The sequence below is a fragment of the Anomaloglossus baeobatrachus genome, chromosome 7 (genome assembly GCF_048569485.1).
Source record: "Anomaloglossus baeobatrachus isolate aAnoBae1 chromosome 7, aAnoBae1.hap1, whole genome shotgun sequence".
NCBI lineage: Eukaryota > Metazoa > Chordata > Amphibia > Anura > Aromobatidae > Anomaloglossus > Anomaloglossus baeobatrachus.
This window is the reverse complement of record NC_134359.1, coordinates 92675150-92700347: the sequence shown is the minus strand read 5'-3', so window position 1 is coordinate 92700347 and position 25198 is coordinate 92675150. Positions and strand designations below refer to the sequence as shown.

At 46.1% G+C, this 25198-nt stretch overlaps 1 protein-coding gene across 4 annotated transcripts in view; it reads right to left on the bottom strand.

The window, feature by feature from the left end:
- AGAP1 (ArfGAP with GTPase domain, ankyrin repeat and PH domain 1) overlaps positions 1-25198 on the bottom strand; it is a 578830-nt gene that overhangs the window by 304328 nt on the left and 249304 nt on the right. Inside the window, exon 1 of one of the 4 annotated variants that reach the window (XM_075317475.1) lies at positions 13366-14637. The exons of 2 other annotated variants lie outside the window; for them this stretch is intronic. In XM_075317475.1, coding sequence (XP_075173590.1) covers positions 13366-14317 — 952 coding nt within the window. In that variant the 5' untranslated portion in view covers positions 14318-14637. Of the gene's footprint in view, positions 1-13365; positions 14638-25198 lie in introns of those variants that run through there. One more of the 4 variants, XM_075317476.1, reaches the window with a different exon arrangement.

Below are 25198 nucleotides of genomic sequence, written 5' to 3'. Positions count from 1 at the left end.
GCGATTATCTTCTCAGCCCTAATCAGACCGAGAAAACAGTTGCAGCATGCTGCGGGTGCAATGGAATCCTCTCTCTCTTGCACCCATGCAGGTCTATGGGTCGAGAGAAACATCACACTGCACTTGCGGGACACCGCTGTAATGCGAGTGCAGAGCGAGAATGGCAATAGCCGGCTACGGAGGAGAGGAGATAAATCCCTCCCTCCCCTCCTCAGTGCTGACCCGCCCCTCTGCAAAGCCGGCCCGACACCCTGCAGCTGTGCTCGGATCGCACGAGCGGACCTCAGTCGCAATGACACTGGGCTCCTGCTGTGCTGCCAGCGTGAGCCGAGTGTCATGCGAGGAACGCAGTAGTCCCCGTGTGGCCTCGGCCTAACTAGGCAATTTTTGGGTATGAGCGCACACTGAGTATTTGGTTGCAGACATTTCTGCACCAAATATGCATCTCCTGGCAAAAATAAAAAAAAATGAAAAAAAACGAAGAAACATGTGTACTGCACTTCAGAACTCTCATTTTCTTTACTGGAATAAGGATAGGCATGCAGTTTGTGACAAAACTGCACTAAAAAAAAACCATTAAAAAAAAACGCAGTGTGCGCGCATGGCCTAACGTGACAGTTTTGCTGCAAAATTACCGCAAACTCCTGGGAGAAATACTCTTCCCCCAGCTATGGGTTTGGACCCCATCCGGCACTACCTACTTTACTGCATTGTTGCAAACTACCAGGAGAAGAGAATTACTTGTGCTCTTACCGACTTTTATTAACATTGGACACGAGTGCAGCAAAAGGATAAGATAAGTAGAGGTTTTCCATTATTACACGGTATTTCCCATTCACCGACCGCAATCATACAAGCGGGGCTATTACAAAAAAAAAACAGCACAACTTTTCATTATACACGATTAAAGCTCTATAAAGGACCCCATTAAGTCTGGTCATACATGAGGGGTTTCAGACAACCACTTTCTGAACAAAAAGTCTCAGTTTCTCTGTGATGGCTGTAGTCTATGATGACAAAGCCATACATTAAAAAGGACTCTGGACAAACAGTCTGACCGTTTTCTGCGGTGATCGGGTCAGGGATGGGATACAGATCTGTCCATTGGCACAAAATTTCAACAACAGTACCAGATGCCCCCAAAGCAACATGAAAGATCAAGATTTCAACAGTTATCTGCCATCGGTTGGCACCTGTCACAGGCTCATTCATTTCAGACATGTATCACCTATCCAGAAGATTTATGATCCTAACACAGGGACTCGCACCAATCCTGAGATGTGGGGGACTTCTGAGAGTGCCCTCCGGAGTACGGTGCTAATAAATATAGAATCAAAACCCTTTTAAGTATACGCAGTGAAATGTAACCTGTCATTTGCCAAGAAAAAGAATGACATTTTGTGGAAATATAAAGAAACAAAGTAGGAGGGCACCACCCACGGGTTTCCAATACACCCATTAATTTTGTGGAAATATGTTTTATGTAAATCCCCACAACCCAAGTATAATGAAGACATCAGAATACTATAGGTGAACAATGTAATGATCCAGCTTGGGCCGGGTACACATATCCGGCTTTTCGCCGGTTTGATGGTTGCGGCGCACGCCAGTACAGTGTATACAGTACACTGGCAGCGCAGCAAGCGCCGGTCACATGCTGTCATGTGACCGGATCATGTGACCCGGAAGTTGCGGTGCTGCCACTGTACTGTATCATACTGTACTGACATGCGCCGCATCCGTCAAACCGGCAAAAAGCCGAATATGTGTACCTGGCCTTCACAGCTTTAACCCCTTCACCCCCGGCCACTAAAACACCCTAATGACCGGGCCATTTTTTGCAATTCTGACCAGTGTCACTTTGACAGGTTATAACTCTGGGACGCTTCAACGGATCCTGGCGATTCTGACATTGTTTTTTCGTGACATATTGTACTTCATGTCAGTGGTAAATTTAGGCCGATATTTTTTGCGTTTATTTGTGAAAATTTAGGAAATTTGGCGAAAATTTTGAAAATTTCGCAAATTTCAAACTTTGAAAATTTATGCCCATAAATCTGAGAGATATGTCACACAAAATAGTTACTAAATAACATTTCCCACATGTCTACTTTACATCAGCGCAATTTTCGAAACAAATTTTTTTTCCGTTAGGAAGTTAGAAGGGGTCAAAGGTCATCAGCAAATTCTCATTTTTCCAACAAAATTTACAAAATAATTTTTTTAGGGACCACATCACATTTGAAGTGACTTTGAGAGGCCGAGGTGACAGAAAATACCCAAAAGTGACCCCATTCTAAAAACTACACCCCTCACACTGCTCAAAACCACATCCAATAAGATTATTAACCCTTTAGGTGCTTCACAGGAACCAAAGCAATGTGGAAGGAAAAAATGAAAATTTTACTTTTTAACACAAAAATGTTACTTTAGCCATAAAATTTTCATTTTTACAAGGGAGAAAAGAGAAAGTACACAATACAATTTATTGTGCATGTTCTCCTGAGTACGCTGATACCCCATATGTGGTAAAAATCAATTGTTTGGGCGCACGGCAGAGCTCGGAAGGGAAGGAGCGCCATTTGAATTTTTGAACGCAAAATTAGCTGCACTCATTAGCGGACGCCATGTCGGGTTTGAAGACCCCCTGAGGTGCCTAAACAATGGAGCTCCCCCATAAGTGACCCCATTTTGGAAACTAGAGGCCTCAAATAATTTTTCTAGATGTTTGGTGAGCACTTTGAACCCCTGGGGGCTTCACAAAAGTTTATAGCGTTGAGCCGTGAAAAGAAAAAAAAAATTTTTTACCACAAAACGGTTGCTTCAACTAGGTAGCTTTTTTTTTCACAAGGGTAACAGGAAAAAATGCACCATAAAATGTATTGTGCATTTTCTCCTGAGTACGCAGATACCTCATATGTGGTGGAAATCAAATGTTTGGACACACAGCAGTGCTCGGAAGGCAAGGAGCGCCATTTGAATTTTTGAGTGCAAAATTAGCTGCACCTGTTAGCGGACGCCATGTCGGGTTTGAAGACCCCCTGAGGTGCCTAAACAATGGAGCTCCCCCACAAGTGACCCCATTTTGGAAACTAGAGGCCTCAAATAATTTTTCTAGATGTTTGGTGAGCACTTTGAACCCCTGGGGGCTTCACAAAAGTTTATAGCGTTGAGCCGTGAAAAGAAAAAAAAATTTTTTTACCACAAAACGGTTGCTTCAACTAGGTAGCTTTTTTTTTCACAAGGGTAACAGGAAAAAATGCACCATAAAATGTATTGTGCATTTTCTCCTGAGTACGCAGATACCTCATATGTGGTGGAAAGTAATTGTTTGGGCGCATGGCGGGGCTCAGAAGAGAAGGAGCGCCATTTGACAGCAAAATTGGTTGGAATCATTAGCGGACACCATGTCACGTTTGGAGACCCCCTATGGTGCCTAAACAGTGGAGCTCCCCCACAAGTGACACCATTTTGGAAACTAGAGCCCTCAAATAATTTTTCTAGATGTTTGGTGAGCACTTTGAACACCTGGGGGCTTCACAGAAGTTTATAGCGTTGAGCCGTGAAAAGAAAAAAAAAATTTTTTACCACAAAACGGTTGCTTCAACTAGGTAGCTTTTTTTTTCACAAGGCTATCAGGAAAAAATGCACCATAAAATGTATTGTGCATTTTCTCCTGAGTACGCAGATACCTCATATGTGGTGGAAAGTAATTGTTTGGGCGCATGGCGGGGCTCAGAAGAGAAGGAGCGCCATTTGACAGCAAAATTGGTTGGAATCATTAGCGGACGCCATGTCACGTTTGGAGACCCCCTATGGTGCCTAAACAGTGGAGCTCCCCCACAAGTGACACCATTTTGGAAACTAGAGCCCTCAAATATTTTTTCTAGATGTTTGGTGAGCACTTTGAACACCTGGGGGCTTCACAGAAGTTTATAGCGTTGAGCCGTGAAAAGAATTTTTTTTTTTTTTACCACAAAATGGTTGCTTCAACTAGGTAGCTTTTTTTTTCACAAGGGTAACAGGAAAAAATGCACCATAAAATGTATTGTGCATTTTCTCCTGAGTACGCAGATACCTCATATGTGGTGGAAAGTAATTGAGCGCATGGCGGGGCTCAGAAGAGAAGGAGCGCCATTTGACTTTTCAAACGCAGTGCACTGATCGGCCGCTGCAGGACGCACGGTCGGATGCGATAAAAAAAAGCGTCGGGGATACGTAAAAAAAAAAAGTCACGCCAAAAATTGACCATGGATGCAGATACGTTATGTGCATCCCTGATCAGCGCTTGGCGGGACGCACGGACGGATGCGATACAAAAAGCGTCGCAAATACGGAAAAAAGTCACGCCAAAAATTGAGCAGGGATGCCGATCCGTTATCTGCATCCCTAATCAGCGCTCGGCGGGACGCACGGACGGATGCGATACAAAAAGCGTCGGGGATACGGAAAAAAAAGTCACGCCAAAAATTGAGCAGGGATGCCGATCCGTTATCTGCATCCCTGATCTGCGCTCGGCGGGACGCACGGACGGATGCGATACAAAAAGCGTCGCGAATACGGAAAAAAGTCACGCCAAAAATTGAGCAGGGATGCCGATCCGTTATCTGCATCCCTGATCAGCGCTCGGCGGGACGCACGGACGGACGCGATACAAAAAGCGTCGGGGATACGGAAAAAAGTCACGCCAAAAATTGAGCAGGGATGCCGATCCGTTATCTGCATCCCTAATCAGCGCTCGGCGGGACGCACGGACGGATGCGATACAAAAAGCGTCGGGGATACGGAAAAAAAAGTCACGCCAAAAATTGAGCAGGGATGCCGATCCGTTATCTGCATCCCTAATCAGCGCTCGGCGGGACGCACGGACGGATGCGATACAAAAAGCGTCGCGAATACGGAAAAAAGTCACGCCAAAAATTGAGCAGGGATGCCGATCCGTTATCTGCATCCCTGATCAGCGCTCGGCGGGACGCACGGACGGACGCGATACAAAAAGCGTCGGGGATACGGAAAAAAGTCACGCCAAAAATTGAGCAGGGATGCCGATCCGTTATCTGCATCCCTAATCAGCGCTCGGCGGGACGCACGGACGGATGCGATACAAAAAGCGTCGGGGATACGGAAAAAAAAGTCACGCCAAAAATTGAGCAGGGATGCCGATCCGTTATCTGCATCCCTAATCAGCGCTCGGCGGGACGCACGGACGGATGCGATACAAAAAGCGTCGCGAATACGGAAAAAAGTCACGCCAAAAATTGAGCAGGGATGCCGATCCGTTATCTGCATCCCTGATCAGCGCTCGGCGGGACGCACGGACGGATGCGATACAAAAAGCGTCGTGAATACGGAAAAAAAAGTCACGCCAAAAATTGACCATGGATGCCGATCCGTTATCTGCATCCCTGATCAGCGCTTGGCGGGACGCACGGACGGATGCGATACAAAAAGCGTCGGGGATACGGAAAAAAAAGTCACGCCAAAAATTGAGCAGGGATGCCGATCCGTTATCTGCATCCCTGATCAGCGCTTGGCGGGACGCACGGACGGATGAGGTGTAAAAATGGACAGGGGATACGGAAAAAAAAAAAAAAGTTATACTCACAGTACCCAGAGGACTAGCAGGAGGATCACTGACCAGAAGAGCTGCAGAGGAACAGATGGCAGAGAGATGGACAGCTTTACAGGAGCAGCAGGCAGATCAGCAGAATGCCCAGGAAGGACCCAGCGATGGACGCAGATGTGATCAGGCCGGTGAAGACAGGTAAGAGGACGTCGGGGGAGAGCAGAGGGGGAGAGGGGGGGGGTGAGAGCAGAGGGGGGGGGGGGTGAGAGCAGAGGGGGAGGGGGGGAGAGCAGAGGGGGAGAGCAGAGGGGGAGGGGGGGAGAGCAGAGGGAGAGGGGGGGAGAGCAGAGGGGGAGACCGGAGAGGGAGCTGCAGAAGCAGAATAGAAATAATGGGGGAGGCAGTCAGATCGCAGGGGGAGCGGATCGGGATGTCGGGGGGGGGGGGGGTGGTTGGGGGGAGCAGATCGCGGGGGGGGGCACGGCAGGGGCTATCACGGCAGCGCGCAGGGGCACCACGGGAGCGCGCACGGGCTGCAAAGTGAGCACAGTACTCACTTTGCAGCAGCAGCGGTGGTAGCAGATCGGGATGCCGGGGGGGGGCAGATCGGGGCGTAGGGGGGCAGATCGGGGCGTAGGGGGGCAGATCGGGGGGGGGGGCACGGGCAGGGGCCTTCACGGGAGCGCGCAGGGGCCTTCACGGGAGCGCGCAGGGGCCATCGCCGGAGCGCAATACTTACCTTTGGAGCTGGCGCGGTGACAGCAGAGGCGGCGTCTGCGGCGGCAGCAGCGGTGGCGTGGTACCAAAAGTACCAGCCACTCCACGCTGCAGCCATGTTGGGGGAGGGTCCCCAGAGCAGCACAGGCCTGGGGAGGGCGGCCACCGGCAGATCAGACCGCCCCACTGCACACTGATTGGAGCGATTGCGCGTCATAGCACGATCGCTCCAATCAGTGCTGCAGGGGCTGGGGGCGGCATGTTTGAGGTCCACCTATGATATGCTGCAGCAGCTGCGGCATCTCATAGCTGGATCTCACAGGATCGCACTAATTCGGGCATTATTTTTGCCGAAATTAGTGCGATCGATGTGGTTGGCGGTTCAGATTTGAACAGCCAATCACATCGATCGTCGATAGGGGGTGGCGATGCCACCCCCCCTGGGGTCAAGCAAAGGTCCCCTGCTGTAAGAAACAGCAGGGGACATCATTTGAAAGCCGTTGCTATGGCCACGGCAATCAAATGAAGTTTAGGCCGTAAAATTACGTCCCTGGTCGTTAAGTCACGTTAAAATAGGACGTAATTTTACGGCCCGCGGTCGTGAAGGGGTTAATGAAAAACTTTTTTAAAATACAAAGAATATTTTTCTTGTAATAAAGATAAGCCACAAAAGTATACTGTCACAAACCACCGGGGGGGTCACTCAGAAATCCCCCGCGCTGGCTACCAGTACGTCACAATCGGGGGGTAACAAGTGGGGGTCACCCCTCCTTTATACCTCCCGACCGACAGACAGAGCACGTGATGCGCTCTCTAGCGCCCCTCTTATAGTCAGGCCAATTATGGAATTGCCCGACAATAAGCAAGGAGGCCGCTATACTACTTATGCCGATTATTGAAGGGTCCCCGGTGAGAGTAAGGTATATATTCCCCCGACCTCCGCGGGCGGAATATATAAAATCTCCCCGAATCTCACTGGCCTCCCCACAATAATCCTTGGCACAATTTGCTGCCACCAACCGATTTACGGTAACTATTAGCCGAACACACAGACGTGGGATTCAAGATCGAGATAACAGAACAGCCCAAGATTAATTATATAATTTAATCAGCCTAAAGCACACTAGAAACTACAATATATACAATAGGGAATCTACAGAATATACATATGTCAGAGTACAGTTACAATCAAAGCATGGGTTACAAACAGGCATACACAGTTCCAGCAGTTACCTTGTTGCGTCTGGCCACAGGGGGGCGCTGTACCCAGGTTTCTAGGATCCTTCCCACAGATGTTTCCTACACGTGCCCCCAGCGAAAAGAACACTGGAAAATGGCCGAAGTAGGGTTATCAACCTGGGCACATCCAGGTCCCCTCCTACCTTAGTGACCTCACAGGGAAGCACTGCCACTCCCCCTGCATGGATCAGAATTATCCAGCAAAGGGGATATTGGCCATAACTTTGCCTGGGAGCGTCGTAGGCGGACGCCAATGCTCTCATTGTGACAGTTATGAATTTAGCTACAGAACGAGGGGACTCATGACCTGTCTGCCAGTTCCCCATTGGCTGATATCACGCCTGGGGCATTTCCCAATGTCCTGCTCCCATAAAAAGGGTGTGCCGGCATCGTCCGCATGCGGAGACACCATTTTTATGGTTGCCATATTTATCGGAAATATGGCTTGCGAGATATGAACCATTTTTTACTGGAGTCGTTCTGTCTGGCTACTTCCAGAGCCTTGCTAATTAGCTAGCAGCTCCTACTACAGGGTGACGGCAGGGAGTCATCCTGTGTCCATTGTTCCCACACCACCTCATCTCCATATCACAGGACATGGCCATGGAGGTGTAAGTGGAACACTGAGAACAAGAAGGGAGGGGGCACTGCCAGGGAGTGATGAGGGATTATGACTGGAGTCATAATTCATCTTCATATCCCGGGATTTGCCTCACATATACCATCTCTGAGTCAGGAAAAATCCGAAGGTTCTTTAAACCGCACACCAGGTGCGTTTCGTGCAAATGGTTCTTAGACCTTAGATCATAATTCTATGGTTCTAACACCCAAACTTTGCAATACAGGCTTGAATGCATTTTTGCTAAATTGACAAAACACCCCTCTTCCTCCCACGATTTACTTCACTCAAAATTCGTTGAAGATGAAGTGTAGGTCACAAAGAAATGTTAACAGAGGTCAAAGAGCCATATGGTCAAAAAATAAGCCAATGGTGCTGAAGTGAGTACATATACAACACATGCGGGACCACATACCAAGTAATGTTCTTGTATTCATTTTGGGCACAACTAGAATCCAAGTGATGCACATTTCTGGCATATCTGCTGGTGAGCGTCAGGAAGACAATAAACATTTCCTTATACACCACCAGTGAGGTTTCAAGGAATTCCATAAGCAACTAGAGCTCAGTTAATTAATCCCAGGCCGACTGAACTCTGAAATCCAAGCCCACAAGATTCCCAGGGCTGTCACATCTCAGCAGAGCTTTACATGTACTGTCACGCCAAATCAGCACCTAATCTTCCAAGGTTGTTCTCTGCCTTTATATGAAAAACATCTCTTCTTACTTTTCATGAAAAAGCTTAGCGAGTATTGAAGGTTTAGACTGAGTGGCAAGAAAGGGGAATGCACAAACTGTACAGGATCAAAATGAGTGGAGAACTATGGGGAGAAACCTCTAAGAAACCATGGCTCAGCTCCGTACATATCGGCCTTCTGGTGGATCTATACGACGGGAGCATTTCCTAATGTATACTTCTGATGACTGGTTCCTCCTTATGCCACAGAACAGCTGTACGGTATGAGGCGTAGTACGAGTCTTTGTAGTGGTCCACTATAAAGGAAACAGCAGTCTAAATACAGAAACTAAATCAGTCATTAAAGGAGTATTCTCATCTGTACATTTATGGCATATCCTGAATATATAGCAAATAAAGTTCCCATAAATGGGACCTCCATCCACCTTGAGAAGGCTCCTGTCAGTGGATAGGAGTCTGGAAACCTCATTCATGTGTATGGAAGGTCGGACTACCTCTCCAACCCCAGCGGAACGTGGCAGTGCCCAACTCTTCACATAGATGTTGGCCCCATCAATGAATGTGAACATGCCATGAATGTATGAAATGGGAAAACCACATTAAAAGAAAGATTTCGGGCCTGATTCATAAAAGCTTTTAGGCAGAATTATGGTTTAAAGAGCTTTGGAAAGTGGCAAAACTTTGTCGCAACTTTTGGCATTCTTACACCATTTTCACCCAATACTGGCGAAGTGGGCCAAACCGAGGCAGGACGATAGCATGGTGATCATTGCTGATTAACTTCACAAGCGGCAGCGTTCTATAGGCCACAAAGCTTACTATTGCAGGGATCGGAGTTAGATTAATGGCCAGGCACACATAGGTACACACCACTTGTCAGACGCTCCCGACTCATTATGAGGTGTGCCCCTCACACTCCACCACCTCGTGAAGACCGCCAGTATTGAGGAATCAGGCACCAGGTCTCTTAGTGATTTGATTTTTGCAATTTCCTTTTGTAAATATAAACTCATTTATAAAAAGGTTCTCTGTGAAATAAACGGAGTACTCACCCAGTTCTAGCATTGCCTCTGCTCTTTATTGATTGGCTGCAGCAGGGATATTACTCCAACAGTGAAAGTGAGCACTGCAGCCAATCACTGGGCTCAGTGGCAGCCTACATTGACATCCCCTCTGAGCACAGTGATTGCAGCAGAGATGTGATGTCATGATTACAGCACACCTCTGCAGCCAGTAAACAGAGACCTGAGGAACAGCAGACAGGTAGCACTGGAATCTGGGTGTATGGCTAGCAGCTCAGTTTATAGAATATCTTGACAAGTCTTTGGTTAAACAGAATCTTTCAATAGGATCAACTCTCCTAAACCATCCATATGAGCATGTAGGTCACAGAAAGTTACCAGTGTGAGACATGTAATGACTGACAATAGTAAAGATGACAGCGTTCCTCCAGGTGAAAAAAAACCGTGTAAATCTTTATTCCATCAGATGTGAGAAAGCAACGTTACGACCTTGCGGTCTTTATCAAGCTTTATAAAGACTGCAAGGTCGAAACGTTGCTGTCTCACATCTGATGGAATAAAGATTTACAAGTTTTTTTTCACCCGGAGGAACGCTGTCATCTTTACTATTGGTATGTTACTACAAGTGATCCCTTGATCATGGACGTGCGTTCCTGACTTGCTGATTGTGCTGATGCACAGGCACATATAGTCTTTAACCAAGGTGCTGTGGACTTTCTTTTTTGTATATGTAATGACTGACAGTCTGCTCTCCTGATCTACATGTCTCACACTAGTAACATCCTCTTTCATTTAAAATAAAAGCTCTGGATGCAGATTCTCATGGAGATCCATATCTGGTCTATAGTTTTCAAAAGCAAATATACATATTAGGAAAAATGTGGATTCCTCTTGAATAAGACCTTAGATGTCAAGGTATCATGTTATTCAGCTTCCTATGACCTACATCCCCATATAGACGGCTTAGGAGGGCTGATCCTACTGACAGGTTCTCTAACTAAAAGTTTATCCCAGGTCTCCATACATGACAAGTCAGTGAGTGACTAAACACATTGCATGAACTGCTGCAGGAGGACCTACTGTGAAATCAGTCTGGACCATGACCATTTCTGTAGTTATTGTACCCTGCACAGTGTCCTCTCCAATCTCGACATGCCCAGAGAGGTCACAAGCATCCATATACTAACATATACGCTTCTATAGAAGAAACATCTGCAACATAAAACTTCCCTGGAAAGGAAAAACTTCAAAGGCTTCTGTGTTACTTTCTAATGGAACAGGTGTTCACCATATCGCATTGGCCGCAGACTACAGTATTGGTTTTGCACGGTCAGGATGAACTAAGGTATCTTATGTCTTTTCAGCGATATACCGTAGATGTCTGGATGTAGAACACATGCTGGTACCGGCATAGAAGTTAAGTAAATGCAGAAGAAAGACAAAAAGCCAAATAAAAAAGGCTACACATGGATGTGGCGCAACCAACAACCATTGTTTCCCTCTGCTTTGGTATTGTCCAATATGACCTAACCCTATAGTAAAGATGGGTCACTGGTTACAAAAAAGATGGATTTCATTATATTTATAGCCAAGCATGCACAAGAGTCTAAACTACCAACGTCATTACAATAGGACACCACCAAAATGTTCAAAAGTAAACCTGCCTCTAGGTTTGAGGCCACTAAACCACCAGATGGTCATTACAGCGCCCATGGAATATTGCTCCAATCATATCCATGTCAAAACTGTTCATTTTAATCCCTAATGCTGAAATAATTTAGAAATGACTGATACGAGTCTGGACAGGGGGAGTCTAGTGGAGCTGCGAAACGAGCATCTGCTGGTAATGTAGAAGTCCATTTACTATGAAGAAAAAGCCGGACTGCGGGTGGCTTAGCGTCCCCAAACCTAGTGACAGGTCCCTTTAAGTGTCAAACCCCTGCACAGTATTTCAGTACAGTCACTGGGTTCAGCGTGACGCAGCAGATATTCCCAACTATCAAATTTTAACCAAGAAGGAGGGAAGTGAACGTCCCACATAGATCACCACCAAGCCTTCAAAACAATTTCTAAAAAGCATTTGTACTACTAATTTGGTCCAATAATTGCACAATTGTGTAATTCTGGATAACAATTCTGTTTCAGAATCTTACCGCATGTATTGTCAATAAAGGAATTACTGAATGAAATAAAATAAATAAGAGATCCCAAAAAAGGTAACGAGGCCCCATCAATTAAAATACAGCAAAAAACGCACATATTGGTGCAAAAGGCAATAAAAATGTGTAATTAGTTCCATACAAGACTCCTGGAACTCGCAGATGACTGATCCTTTGATGTAACAATGAAATGTTGACATCAAGTCACCAGGTTGTGGCGTCACAAAACCAGGTTGAGGGCTGCAGATCAAGATGTGACCACGAGTCAGACGACCCAGCAACCCTCATAACCAAACTGAGGCTCTTTACCCTCAGGGCAAATGAGAATTGTAATATGTGGTATGGAACAAACTACAAATTCCTAAAAAGAGTTTACAGACCCCACGTACATCCGGGGAGTATCTGCACTACAAAATAACCAAACCTCCAAAATCCACAACTGGTATATAACTCAGAACAAACCCCCAAATCTGCAAATAAAAGCCTGAAGTCAGGGGGGGAATCACTACACCCCAGTAAATGTCATGTTCCTGTTCTGCTGTCACTGAATGACATTACTGACACAAAGGTGGCACAGCTCCACTGATTGGGTAACCTGCGGCTGACATTGTGCCCACGGAGAGGCACCCAGAGGATGGCATGGACAACACCTGTAATGAAACTGGACATCTTTAGAGCGCTAAGGGATGGACCAATCCAGGCCGGCTACCAGTGGCCAATGTTTCATGCTATTTCACATGCTCGTCTTTATAGGTGTTTTCCCATTTAGTGAATATGAAGAGGATCAGTCCCACGTGGACGTAACCTGAAAGTGACTACTACTGCTGGTAACGTCTCCTAAACTGCCCTGACCAGTAAAACCTGCAGCGCCTGTAGATTTCACTTTTTCTACCAATTTCATAAAAAGGTCAATCAAAGCAATTCTCCTTCCCATCACTTTACCAGGGAATGAAACCCAATCCTCCAAATGCGGGAAGACGTGTGCTCTCTTGTACCCTTTATTCAGTTGGCCGCCAAAGCTAACAAGCCCTCTGCACACAGACCCCCATCCCGAATTCTTCACCTGTCACACAGGACTTCCTGGGCTGAGAAATAAAGTAATGCACCTGGGTATGGACGGGGGGGGGGGGCGCGCCTGTCATCGGGGCGCAGCCATCTATACAGCACAGCGGAGAACATGTATCAGTGCGTAATGTAATAAACATGGCGCACACAACAACATAAAGCGCACACATAAATCACATGAGCGAGGACCTTATACCATGCTAGCATCATACATGTGCCCCTGAAGAAGGGTCTCTACACAACACCCAGGCCCATGGTTTCATGAAGATAAAAGCAGGCACCTTTATAGGGGGATCCATTGACGCTCTCGGAGCTGGACTGGACATTATCCACTGCTGCCGGCCTTTTTAAGCTGCTGAAGTAGCCCCTTGACCTAGAGTGACCGGCCCGGGGTGAGCGGCCCCCAGGACCAGTGAATGACACCGGAGAGCCATCCTTCCTGGAGAAGATGCCACTGAAGAACCTGAGCAGCCTCTTCTCCTGCCCCCTCCGGTCCATCTCCATCTGCTCGGACAGCTTGTGCAGGTCGCTGTTGTCCAGGGTCCGGTTCTTGCTCTTGCTCCGCTCCCATCGCTCCAGGTCGGACAGGGGCTCCGTCTTGTTGAGCACTTCCCCCACATCCAGGGTGTTCCTCTTGTCGGCGGGCCCCGGCGCTGCCTCCCTGCTCTCCTCTGCCCCCTGCTGGCTGAGGCAGCTGGAGCTGCTGTGGTGCTTCTCCCTGGTCAGGCTCCTGATCCGCAGCATGTCTCCATTCCAGTGTCTGAAGCTGAAGCTTCTCCGGAGCAGGCTGGGGTGCCTCCTGTCCCAGGCCCCCTCCGCTGCAGGCTTACATGGGGCTGCTGGCGGGGGCTCCCTGTGCTCCTGGGGGGCAGCCTCAGCCGGGGGGCAGCCGAGGTCCCCGGGAGACTCCGGGGGCGGCGGCGGCTTCTCCCCGGGGCTGGGGGTCCGCTCCTTCCCGGCCTCCCCCCGGCCGCTCCTCGGCGATGCCCGGGTGACCCGGAGCCGTCCCAGCTCCAGCTGCCCGGTGCTGCGGGTCCTGAAATTCCGGAGCCCCTGATGCGGCGGGGGGAAGGTGTCCTGCTCCTCTCCGCCCTCCTCCTCCTCCGGGCACCTCTCCAGCCGCGGCTCCTCCAGCTGCTCCTTCTTCACCAGGGTCAGTGAGATCCGGTACACCGTCTTCCTTTGCGGGGTTCCCCGCTCCATCTGGGGGGGCGCAGGGTCCAGTAAATACATGACCGCTCAGGTGAGAGCGCCCCCCAGCGCGGGGGCAGAGGAGCCGCAGAACACGGGGGTGCAGGGCGCCTCACCCCCTCCTCTGGCCGCGGCGAGCCGCTCCACGCTGCCGGCTGGACCCCGGCGGGGGCAGCGCTGACGGGAACGACATGAGGAGCCCGGGAGAGCAGCGAGCGGAGCCCGCAGGAAACTGACAGAGCGAGGTGCAGACACCCGGAGCCTGCGACTAGGAGGGCACAGGGGCGGGGAGACGAGCGGGGGAGCGGCGGGGAGGGAGGAGGAGGCCGGAGCTACGGGCAGACACGGCCTCCAACACAGCCGCACTACACCGGCGCTACCGACCGTGCACGGCGCCACCGACCCTGGGAACACAGCAGCCGCACAGCAACCAATCACAGCGCGCCTTTCATGTCCTCACCTGCAGACAAACACACACAAGCTAGGATGTAACTAGTTGCTATGGGCAACGCCTCCAGTCATAACCCCACAGTCAGGCTGTGTGTGACTACCTGGCCCGGAGGCCATGAGCCCTGCATCCAGCTGGCCACACAAAGACCCGTGTAGCTCTACAATGCCATACTGGCCCAATTATTTCTAAATAAATCATTAATTGTAAAACAAAAAGGCTATCTAAAGAATATGTCTGCAAAATTGTTAAAAATTCCAGTTACAAAGCCGAGATACAACCAATATGGCGTCACCACACTGACTATACGTTTCCTAGACTTCTACGGCTCAATCCCCATCACAAACCGCTTCCAATAAGCTTCCGATACACCGGCATGGAAGACCCACTGCGCTGTTCATAGCAGAATTATGGAAAACCCACTGTGCTGTTCATAGCAGAATTATGGAAAACCCACTGCGCTGTTCATAGCAGAATTATGGAAAACCCACTGCGCTGTTCATAGCAGAATTATGGAAAACCCACTGCGCTGTTCATAGCAGAATTATGGAAAACCCACTGCGCTGTTCATAGGAGAGTTATGGAAAACCCACTGCGCTGTTCATAGAGTTATGGAAAACCCACTGCGCTGTTCATAGCAGAGTTATGGAAAACCCACTGCGCTGTTCATAGCAGAGTTATGGAAAACCCACTGCGCTGTTCATAGCAGAATTATGGAAAACCCACTGCGCTGTTCATAGGCGAGTTATGGAAAACCCACTGCGCTGTTCATAGGAGAGTTATGGAAAACCCACTGCGCTGTTCATAGGAGAGTTATGGAAAACCCACTGCGCTGTTCATAGGAGAGTTATGGAAAACCCACTGCGCTGTTCATAGGAGAGTTATGGAAAACCCACTGCGCTGTTCATAGGAGAGTTATGGAAAACCCACTGCGCTGTTCATAGGAGAGTTATGGAAAACCCACTGCGCTGTTCATAGGAGAGTTATAGAAAACCCACTGCGCTGTTCATAGGAGAGTTATGGAAAACCCACTGCGCTGTTCATAGGAGAGTTATGGAAAACCCACTGCGCTGTTCATAGGAGAGTTATGTTCTTCCCCAATGAGGTGTCGAAAAACATTGTCGCTTCTTGTTTATCACTGTTAAGTGAAAAGACTGCAAAGAAAAAAAAAAGTGGGGATAAAAAAAAGCTTAAACTATAAAAAAATAAAATGCCCAAAAAACTAAAAGAAAAATAAAATTAATTTTAAAAACAAATTTTTTCAACTCCAAAAAACTCCATGTGAACCCAGCCTGAGTCTCCAGCAACTGACGTCACATCACAGGAACACATACAAGTCCTGAAACCAGAGGCAAGGACGGCCATTAGAAAACATTAATGATCTGCACATGGCTTAGGCTGCATTCACACATCGGTCCGACATGCCATTTTTTTCTCAGAGCCATAGAGTTTTAATCATCCATACATACATCGTAAAAACGGATCCAGTCCATGAAGATGGAAGACAGGCTTTGTACTTCAGTTTTCCATTCGTATTTCTTCAGCTTTTCCTCTGATCCATATCAAAGGGAATCTGTCAGCAAGATTTCACCTCCCCCCCCCCCCCCCCCCCAAAAAAAATTATATATACACTACTCACAAAAAGTTAGGGATATTTGGCTTTCAGGTGAAACGTATGGAAAACATATAGAAAGTTCACACTATAGTGGTATTTTGCAATGAAAGTGGACATTTACGTAAAAGCATTCAATGGTGAGTATCTCATCTTAAACAATTTATTGAAACACCAGTGTTGGGTACACCCTCAAAAAGTCAATGTCTCAATCGCTTGTCATGTAGCCTTGAGCATCAATTCCAGCTTCACATAGCCGTCTCCTGCTGGTCACAAGTGGAGTTATTGTCTGCTGAGACATGGTATCCCATTCTTCTTGAAGGATAGTCCTCAGGTCATTGAGGTTCTCTGAGTTACGGCCTCTCATTTTTCTATGGGATTCAGGTCTGGAGAAAGTGCAGCCACTCCATTTGAGGTTCCCCAGTCTCCAGCAGCCGTTCTCTAATGACACAACCTCGATGAGCTGGAGCATTGTTGTCCATGGAAGATGGTATTATGCCTGTGTTGTTCACGCAGAGGCACAATGACTGGATTAATGATGTTATTCCAACAGTAGGGGCTTATCACTGCACAATTTACATAGTGTAGGGCAGTTCTGTATTAATTAGAGACACCAGCCCACACTGTAACCACCAAAGGCTCGTCTGGTCCGGTCTGTACTGTAACACCACCAAAGGCTCATCTGGTGACAACAGTGGCTGATGCATAGCGCTCTCCTTAACATCTCCAACATAGTTGGCGGCCATCATTTCTTCTCAGCGTGAATCGACATTCATAACTGAACAGCACTGAGGCCCACTGATGGCTCGTACAGTGAATATGCCTCCTATGTCTGATGGTGTGGTCAGGTACCCTTGCAGGTCGTCCATCAACTAGACCAAGCTGATGTAAATAGTTTTGAATGGTCTGACGTGATACTTGGATGCCTCTCACCACCCTTAAATGTGCATGTAGTTGTGTGGCATTTATCATCCAGTTCTGAAGGGCATTATTCACTATGAAGATGTCATCGGTGTGGGATGTGGCCAAACTTCGTCCACTTCTATTACCTGTGACAATTCCAATCTCTCTGTATCTCTGTTGCAACCTGCTGATGACACTCTAAGCTCAGTGACCACTTCCATCTACGAACATCCTGCTTGAAGCCTCGCAATGGCGAGATCCTGGAGATCAATTGTTAGGTGCCGTCTTGGCCTCATGATGTCAAAACGTGAACAGCCTGATCAGAAGAACTGTTAAACACCAATTCGAATTCCAAAATTCGATTCGTGGATCAAACACCTGTAGGGAATTTTGCCTTTAAGCTCCTTGTTAGAGAACAGCTATTTGTGCAGAAAGTCCTGAAACATTGAACAGTTGGACATGAGCATCCAAAGGTTTAGAGGTCACATTATGTTCACATGAAAAGGTTAGAGAGCATTTTAGGATCATCCTGAAATTTCCCCTGAAAGCCAAAAATATCCGAGTCTACCCACGTCAGCTTTTAAAAACGGATGAGAAAAACCCAGATGGAATAAGGATGAAAAAGGTTCATTTCTTGAGGATGTAAAAATTGACACGGATGTGTGAATGTAGCCTTACGCTGAACTCTATGGTGATCTTCTTGCCATCCAGCTGAATTAGATTTTTTACGGTCGTGTCACGGTCACATGTACTAATGCGATCACATTCACAATCATTACTCGCAATGTCACACAGCGACCTTGCAATCTTTATGTCAAGCAACCAAATTACTGTAGATGCATAGCCCTAGCCGAAATGGCAAGTCTACATCAATAGGGGTAGGCACATTTTTTAACTGCGATTGCAAGAAATCTGTTTGTAATAAAACTGCGTTAGGCTATGTCTACACTGAGTTTGTGGAGGATGTTAGGCCACGTGCACACTTTGAGTATTTGGTGAGTTTTTTTTACCTGTCTGAATGCCATAAGTTTTTCTCATGCGTGGAGAAAAAAAAAGGAAAAGGTGGAGAAACTTTCTTTTCTTCTTAATTCGGACCTTAGGCTTCCTTCACTCGTCCGTGATTCCGGTACATATGACATCCATTTTCAAACGTACCGGAGACACAGACATACGCACATAGATTTGAATGGGTCTGTGCACACATCTATGTTTTCTCATGGAGTTGTATCCGTGTGCCGTACACGCGTGTCCATGTGTTCCACAACAGAGACTAATCTGTTTTTCTCCAGCAGCACTGATGTACTGATGTGATCCGTGTGACACGTACCGGAGAAAACACGTGGCTTTGAAATAAAGTTATTTTCTATACTCACCTGTCTCCAGCGCTGCTGTCACTTGCTTCCAGGCCCGCTCATTATGCTCATGAATATTCACTGCACTGTGGACCTGGAATCAGCAGCAGTGTCGTAAACAGCAGCGCCGGGGACAGGTGAGTAAAAAGTTCCTGTGCTATCACGGATAGCATACGGTGAACACTAGTGTGCCAAAATCACGGCACACGGATGTGCCATACATACCTTAAAACACGATCCGTGCAAAATGTCAGTGTTTTCACAAACGTATGAAGGGGGCCTTACACAGATGTCATCCACGTCCGGCCCAATTTTTTTTCCACAGACCCCATAGATTTGCATTGCCAATTTTAATGCAACCCTTGGATCAAAATCTGACATGTCTCTGTGATTTTCCACTGCTCAGTGACTGAAAAATTACAGAAATGAATGGCCACATAGCCTATCACAGATACGAGTGCTATCCATGAAAACTATAGATTGCACTCCTACACAAAAATAGGAATCACCCCTGAATCATTGAAACCTTTTTTTCCCGGCAAAGGTTTGGAAAAAGAAAAGCTTTGCTGAAAAATAAGAAGAAAAGTGGAATCTGCTCCAAAGTGGATTTAAAAATCTGGGGGGGGAAACACATCAGGAAAATAATGTGCGCTTCCTTAAGGGGATTCCACTTGAAAAGGTTGTTAGAGTTTTTTGTTTTGGGGGGGTTTGTGAATGAAAAATCCATATCAACTCAGCTTAATACAATCCCAATTGTGATAATCAAACATGGCTGACTCTGCTGGGATCAGCTTTTTATTTTAGGAGAAATACTATAACAGTAACATCAAATAAACTGATTGTTTAACATAAATAATAAAGCCCTCGTAGAAATATGTGGTCACACAATGAAGATCGTCCCCCCATTCTCTTTCAAAACTGTGAGAATTTCCACACAATGCTAGAATTCTATTGATTTATTTGCTAGAAATTAATGCAAAAGAAAACAAAAAAGAGTAAATCCAACAATTACCCTGAATCATAACATGTGTCTTATTGGGGATAAATCTTTGTGTCTTTGGTCGGCGGTGGAAGAATTCTACAACTTGCAAGTTCTCCCTTCACCGTAGGCCAAGTCAACAAGTCTCCATCTAGGGGATTTCTTACTTACATCCTTCCACTTCAGCTGAAGCAATACACAAGAGGACAACGAGACAAATATAAGCATTACACAAGACACAGTAATCACCACATTCTGGATCAGTGTGCACCATAATTGTAGGTGAACAGATATGAAGATTTTCCTATATAAAGTGTGTAGTGCCATTCACTCCAGGACTGCAGGAGTTAAACCAGCAATCATTAGATGTCTGACAGCCCCACCTGACATTAGGGAGGTAGCCTGGCCTCTTCACAATGATCTGCCACAATAAATTAGCTGCCACAGTGCCCATTACTCTGTCTGCAAGGAGTGAATGCACTAAGTGCACCTGAGCCCCTACCTTCCAGCACCCCCTTCTATGTAAACATTAACTTAGGAGCCCTCCCCCTTATAAGCAGCACCACATTCAGATTGACATCCCACCTTTTCCATGAGATCACATCCTATAAAGCATTTCTGTGGATATCTGACCTCCCCAGTAAGCAGTCATCTTATTTCACAAGACAATGGTGATTAGATTCTGCATTATATCGCGTGATAGGGTCTTACCCGATATAGAAAGATAAAGGGTGAAATAGCAGGGCGCTCACCTTTGACCACAACCAGTGCAAAAACCATTATCAGCTACCGCAATGTCCGCCAGCCCTACGGCTGAAGGAAACAAACAGGAACCGGGCAAAACTTGATTCAATCTGCGCCGCTATGAATAAGATGATGGTCCTATTCTGAGGAAGAAGTGGGGAATAGTTTCGAAACGCGGCAAAAATGCACCTTCTCTTTTATGCTATGGATTGGACCATCATCTTATTCACAGCAGCACAGTTTGAGCCAGGTTCCGGTTTGTTTCATACAGCCATAGACACCCAGAGGGACTAGTGATGAGCGAGCACCATCATGCTCGAGTGCTTGGTACCCTTAATGAGCAGTTACCGGTAATGCTCAGATGGGCGAGACTCAAGTACCCGACTAAAATGGAAGTCAATGGGGAACTCAAGCATTTTTCCAGCCCCCGGTCCTCGGGTAAGTAATACAGCAGTCTGACTGCACCCAATCACTGACGCTGGCACAGAGGGGTGGGTGCGGGAAGAGGTGAATATTCATTTTGCATTAACAGGTGACCCCACCACTGATGCAGGCACAGAGGGGTAGGCAGGGAAGGCGTGAATATTTATTTTGGCATTAACGGGCGACGCAATCACTGATGCCGGCACAACTGGGTTGGTGGGGAAAAGGGGAAATATTCATTTGGCATTGACGGGCGACCCAATCACTGACGCTGACAGAGAGGGGTTTGGCAGGAAAAGAGGCGAATATTCATTTGGCATTAACAGACAACCCAAACACTGACACCAGCACAAATGGGTGGGTGGCGAAAGGAGTGAATATTCATTTGGCACTAACGGGAGACCCAATCACTGATGCTGGCCCAGAGGGGTGGGCGAGGGAAGGGGTGAATATTCATTTGGCATTGACGTGCAACTCATTCACTGAAACCAGCACAGAGTAGTGGGAAGGGGTGAATATTCATTTGGCATTAACAGGAGACCCAATCACTGATGTCGTTACAGGAGTTTGGAGTTGTAGGAGACTGACACTGACCTAGGCATCCGTAATAATTTTGACATAAGAGAGAGCTGACAGAGCAGTCTCCTCATCCTTACCATCCATAGGCCAAAAACTAAATCAGAAAAATGGGCTAAGTTCACATAACCAAGTGTTGTCTGTGAAAAAATATGACTGCCCTCAGACCAATGTTATTCAATGGGGCAGTGTGCAAGACCGATTTTTGGTTTATTTGTTTTTTTTCACTGTCCGGGTGAAAAATAAAAAATTGCAGAATGCACTATTCTCTTCCAAATTTCTGATGAGACTATTTAAGTTTATGGGTGCATAAAAAAAAAAATATCGAATCCCATATGGATCACCCGTATAGCATTGATTTTTACGGATCCGTTGAAATTTTTTAACATAGGAAATGATTTGTTCTTTTAAATCTTAATGCCCATTGATGTATAAAAACGGACGTCATACAGATGACAATACAGATGAAAAATTATCAGTTTTTTTCTCCAGTGACTTGACTGGCAACCTAATAGAATAACATATCTGAATTAGAGTGGAAACTGTTTTTAGACCCAAGAATTTACATAGATCACATAACCCGTCGTCATATAAAAATACCATAATCAGCGTTAACTCCCCTAGAAAACAAATCAATATCTAGACCCCCATCTACCTAATAAACCTCTGCACCATACACACACAATGCTGCAATTATTTATTATGGTGTGGGCCGGTAAACACAGGACGGTAGAGAAGGATGCACAAAGCTCAGAGCCCGCAGCATCACTAAAGCCTTACTCAGTGCATTACATTATGCAGTAATCCTGGTTCAGTTCGTGTTTGGAGTGAAATCCCATATTTCATACTGCGCTGCGCTGGCGTACAAAATAAACACATGCAGGAAGGAAAACAAAAGCTGCTTTTAATTAATGCGGCCAAGACATGCCGCCTGGCTAGAGTCATGTTGGAGCAGGCTAGCATTTTATTTTAAATCTAGAAAATCTGCTTACAAGTAGAATAGTCTAAACAGCAGCGCGGGGTAGTGGGGCCTTCTCTAGACAAAGGGTTAATGATAAAATGGCAACCAAATCGGATTTAGGACGGACTCTCACAAAATCGCCCATGTTCCATATGTCTATTCTTCACATCCATATTAGAGATGAGCGATCCTGATCGGCAAAGATCGGAAAATGTTACAAATCGTACGATCTTTGGCCGGATCGGGATCAGACAGCCGATCATTTATTGTAGAAGTTGGCGATCTTGCCAAGAATCTGTAAATTTTCAGATGGCAAAAACCATCCTTTCAATACCCATCACAGCCCTTTTAAGTATTGTCATGGCTGTGATTGGCCACTGTAAAAAAAAAAAAAAAAAGCAAGCAAAAGGGTTAAAGTAGTGCATACTTACCGAGTCTCCCCCGCGGCTGCAGCGCTACTTCCAAGTCTGATAATTATCCCTAATGCATATTCACTGCTTTCCCCACCCACTGGTGTCTCTGACTGGCTGCTGTTAGATCCCGCCCCCAGACAGCACCTGTGATTGATTGGAATCTCAGGTGGGCTCGGCGATCCTGAACCAATCGATCCTTGGCAGGGATCACTCACGTCTAATCCATAAGTCCGCGTGCCATGCGTGTTTACATTTTTGTACATTCTTATCTTTTCATGAACAATGTAATAAAGCCCAAGTACAGTTTTCCATCTTAATTCTAATACAGCCCTGATAAACGCACAACATACGAATAGTAACCTGTACGTAGTCATATTTTTACACACCCATAGACCTACTAGAACGTATTGGGGTCCACAAAGTGCCATGGAATTAGTGGCGCTACATAAGTGAGTAAATACTATTATCTGTTATATCATCCATTAACAGATCAGTTTTTCAAGCACTGCATGTGCACAGAACACTAGAGGTTCATTAACAACACCAGTAAAAAAAGACCCATTGCAAACGGAGCAAAAGTGACACAAAACAGAAATTACCGTAATTTAATTTGCATCCATTTTGTTCCGTGTGCAAAGGATACAGCATTTCTTTTGGATCTGACAACTGGACGTGATCAGAGCCTAAAAGATACTAATGTGTATCTGATCAGCTACTCGCCTTTGACAATTGTCATTACGGCCATTGCAGTGCAGAGTTGTAGAGTTTTGGGTTACGTTCCCACGATGAGCTTTTGATTTCTGCACCTATTAAAGGGAACCTGTCAGGTGCAATATACACTCAGAACCAGGGCTGTGGAGTCGGTAAGCCAAACCTTCGACTCCGACTCCGGCTCCGACTCCTACATATATTGCTTATAGTTAGGTGAAAAATTTATTGTAGTACATGAATATGTGTATGTGAACATCAGACATTTAATAATTTTTATGATACAATAATCAAGATATTTGGATAGAACATAAAATATATTTATTGGAATACAACTTTAGAACACAAAAAACTGTAATAAACTGTAAATATGTAATACACTATGTAATATACAGTAGATTACATATATATCTTGTGTGTGTGTATATACACTGTATATATATATATATTATATATATTACATATTTACAATTTATTAGTTTTTTTGTGTTCTAAACTCTAAAGTTGTATTCCAATAAATATTTTATGTTCTATCCAAATATCTTGATTATTGTATCATAAAAACAATTAAATGTCTGATGTTCACATTGTACTACAATAAATTTTTCACTTAAATATAAGCATTATACTAAATGTTGTTATTTAGTAAAATATTCAGCACATTCTGCATTGCACTCCTGTCCCCAATTTATTATATATTTTAGGAGTCGGAGTCGGTGCATTTTATACCGACTCAGACTAGTTTTTGGTCCTACCCCTATCATGTCCTATGCCCCACAGTCTTTGGATATCTACGGTGGAAGATGTCGTTTTTCAAGTTATCTTGAGACATGGAGGTGTTCTTGATGCTGGATAGAAATTAAATACTTACATGTTCCATTTGAATGATGTAATGGATATATCTCTATTCATCCACAGATGTATTATATGTGTGACGTTTTATCCTTGTACATATATTTCTATGGTATATGCATGTATGTATAGTATCACACATACTATGTCTTTTTGCTGGGTATGTGGCTATGAATATGTGAAAGTGCCGGCTTCTCTTCTCTCCCTGTCTCTATAACGCATCTTTTGCTTTTCTTATATTCCACCTATATCCATCCAACCATGGTATATTGCGACTTCCTCTGTTGCCACACGTTCTTATTACTGACCATCCGCCTCTGTTCCACACTGTGGGCATCTATGCCCGATATATTAATGGACGGTTTGTCATCCCTTGGGTAGGCGGACTTACCCGATGACGTGTCAGAGGGAGGTCTTTACTTTCTGACGCGGCCGTTGCCGGCGTCCTTAGCAGCGGAGTTCCGGAAGTGCTGTGACGTCACAGGAAGTTTTCTTCCCTCCGGCTTCCGCTGCTGAGGACCCTGGGCGGCGCGTCTCGCAATACCCCGGTCTGTACGATTAACTTAATGAGGGGGCGTCTGTTCATTGGGGCCGGACCTCCTATATAAGATTCACATCTTGCACTATTTTTTATCGTCCCCCGACGAAGCACACGGAGCGAAACACGTGTTGGGACGTTTGATCCCCACGTGTTACCCGGGCCCTCGGCGTCATATCCTCCTGGTAGGTTTGCTCGGCTTTTGCTAACAACTGGTTGTGCCATCTTGGCCATTTCTACTCTCTTTGAGCTGTGCCTGCCTGGTGTGATTTTACTATGGTATGTCTGCCGTTACTCAGTAGAGACTTGTTCTCCTGAATGAATGCTTGGGACACGTGGGGTTTTCCCCTTCAGCACTAATTCCCTTGGTCCTATGTTCATATATGTATGCCTATGTATTGTTTTTCCCCTACA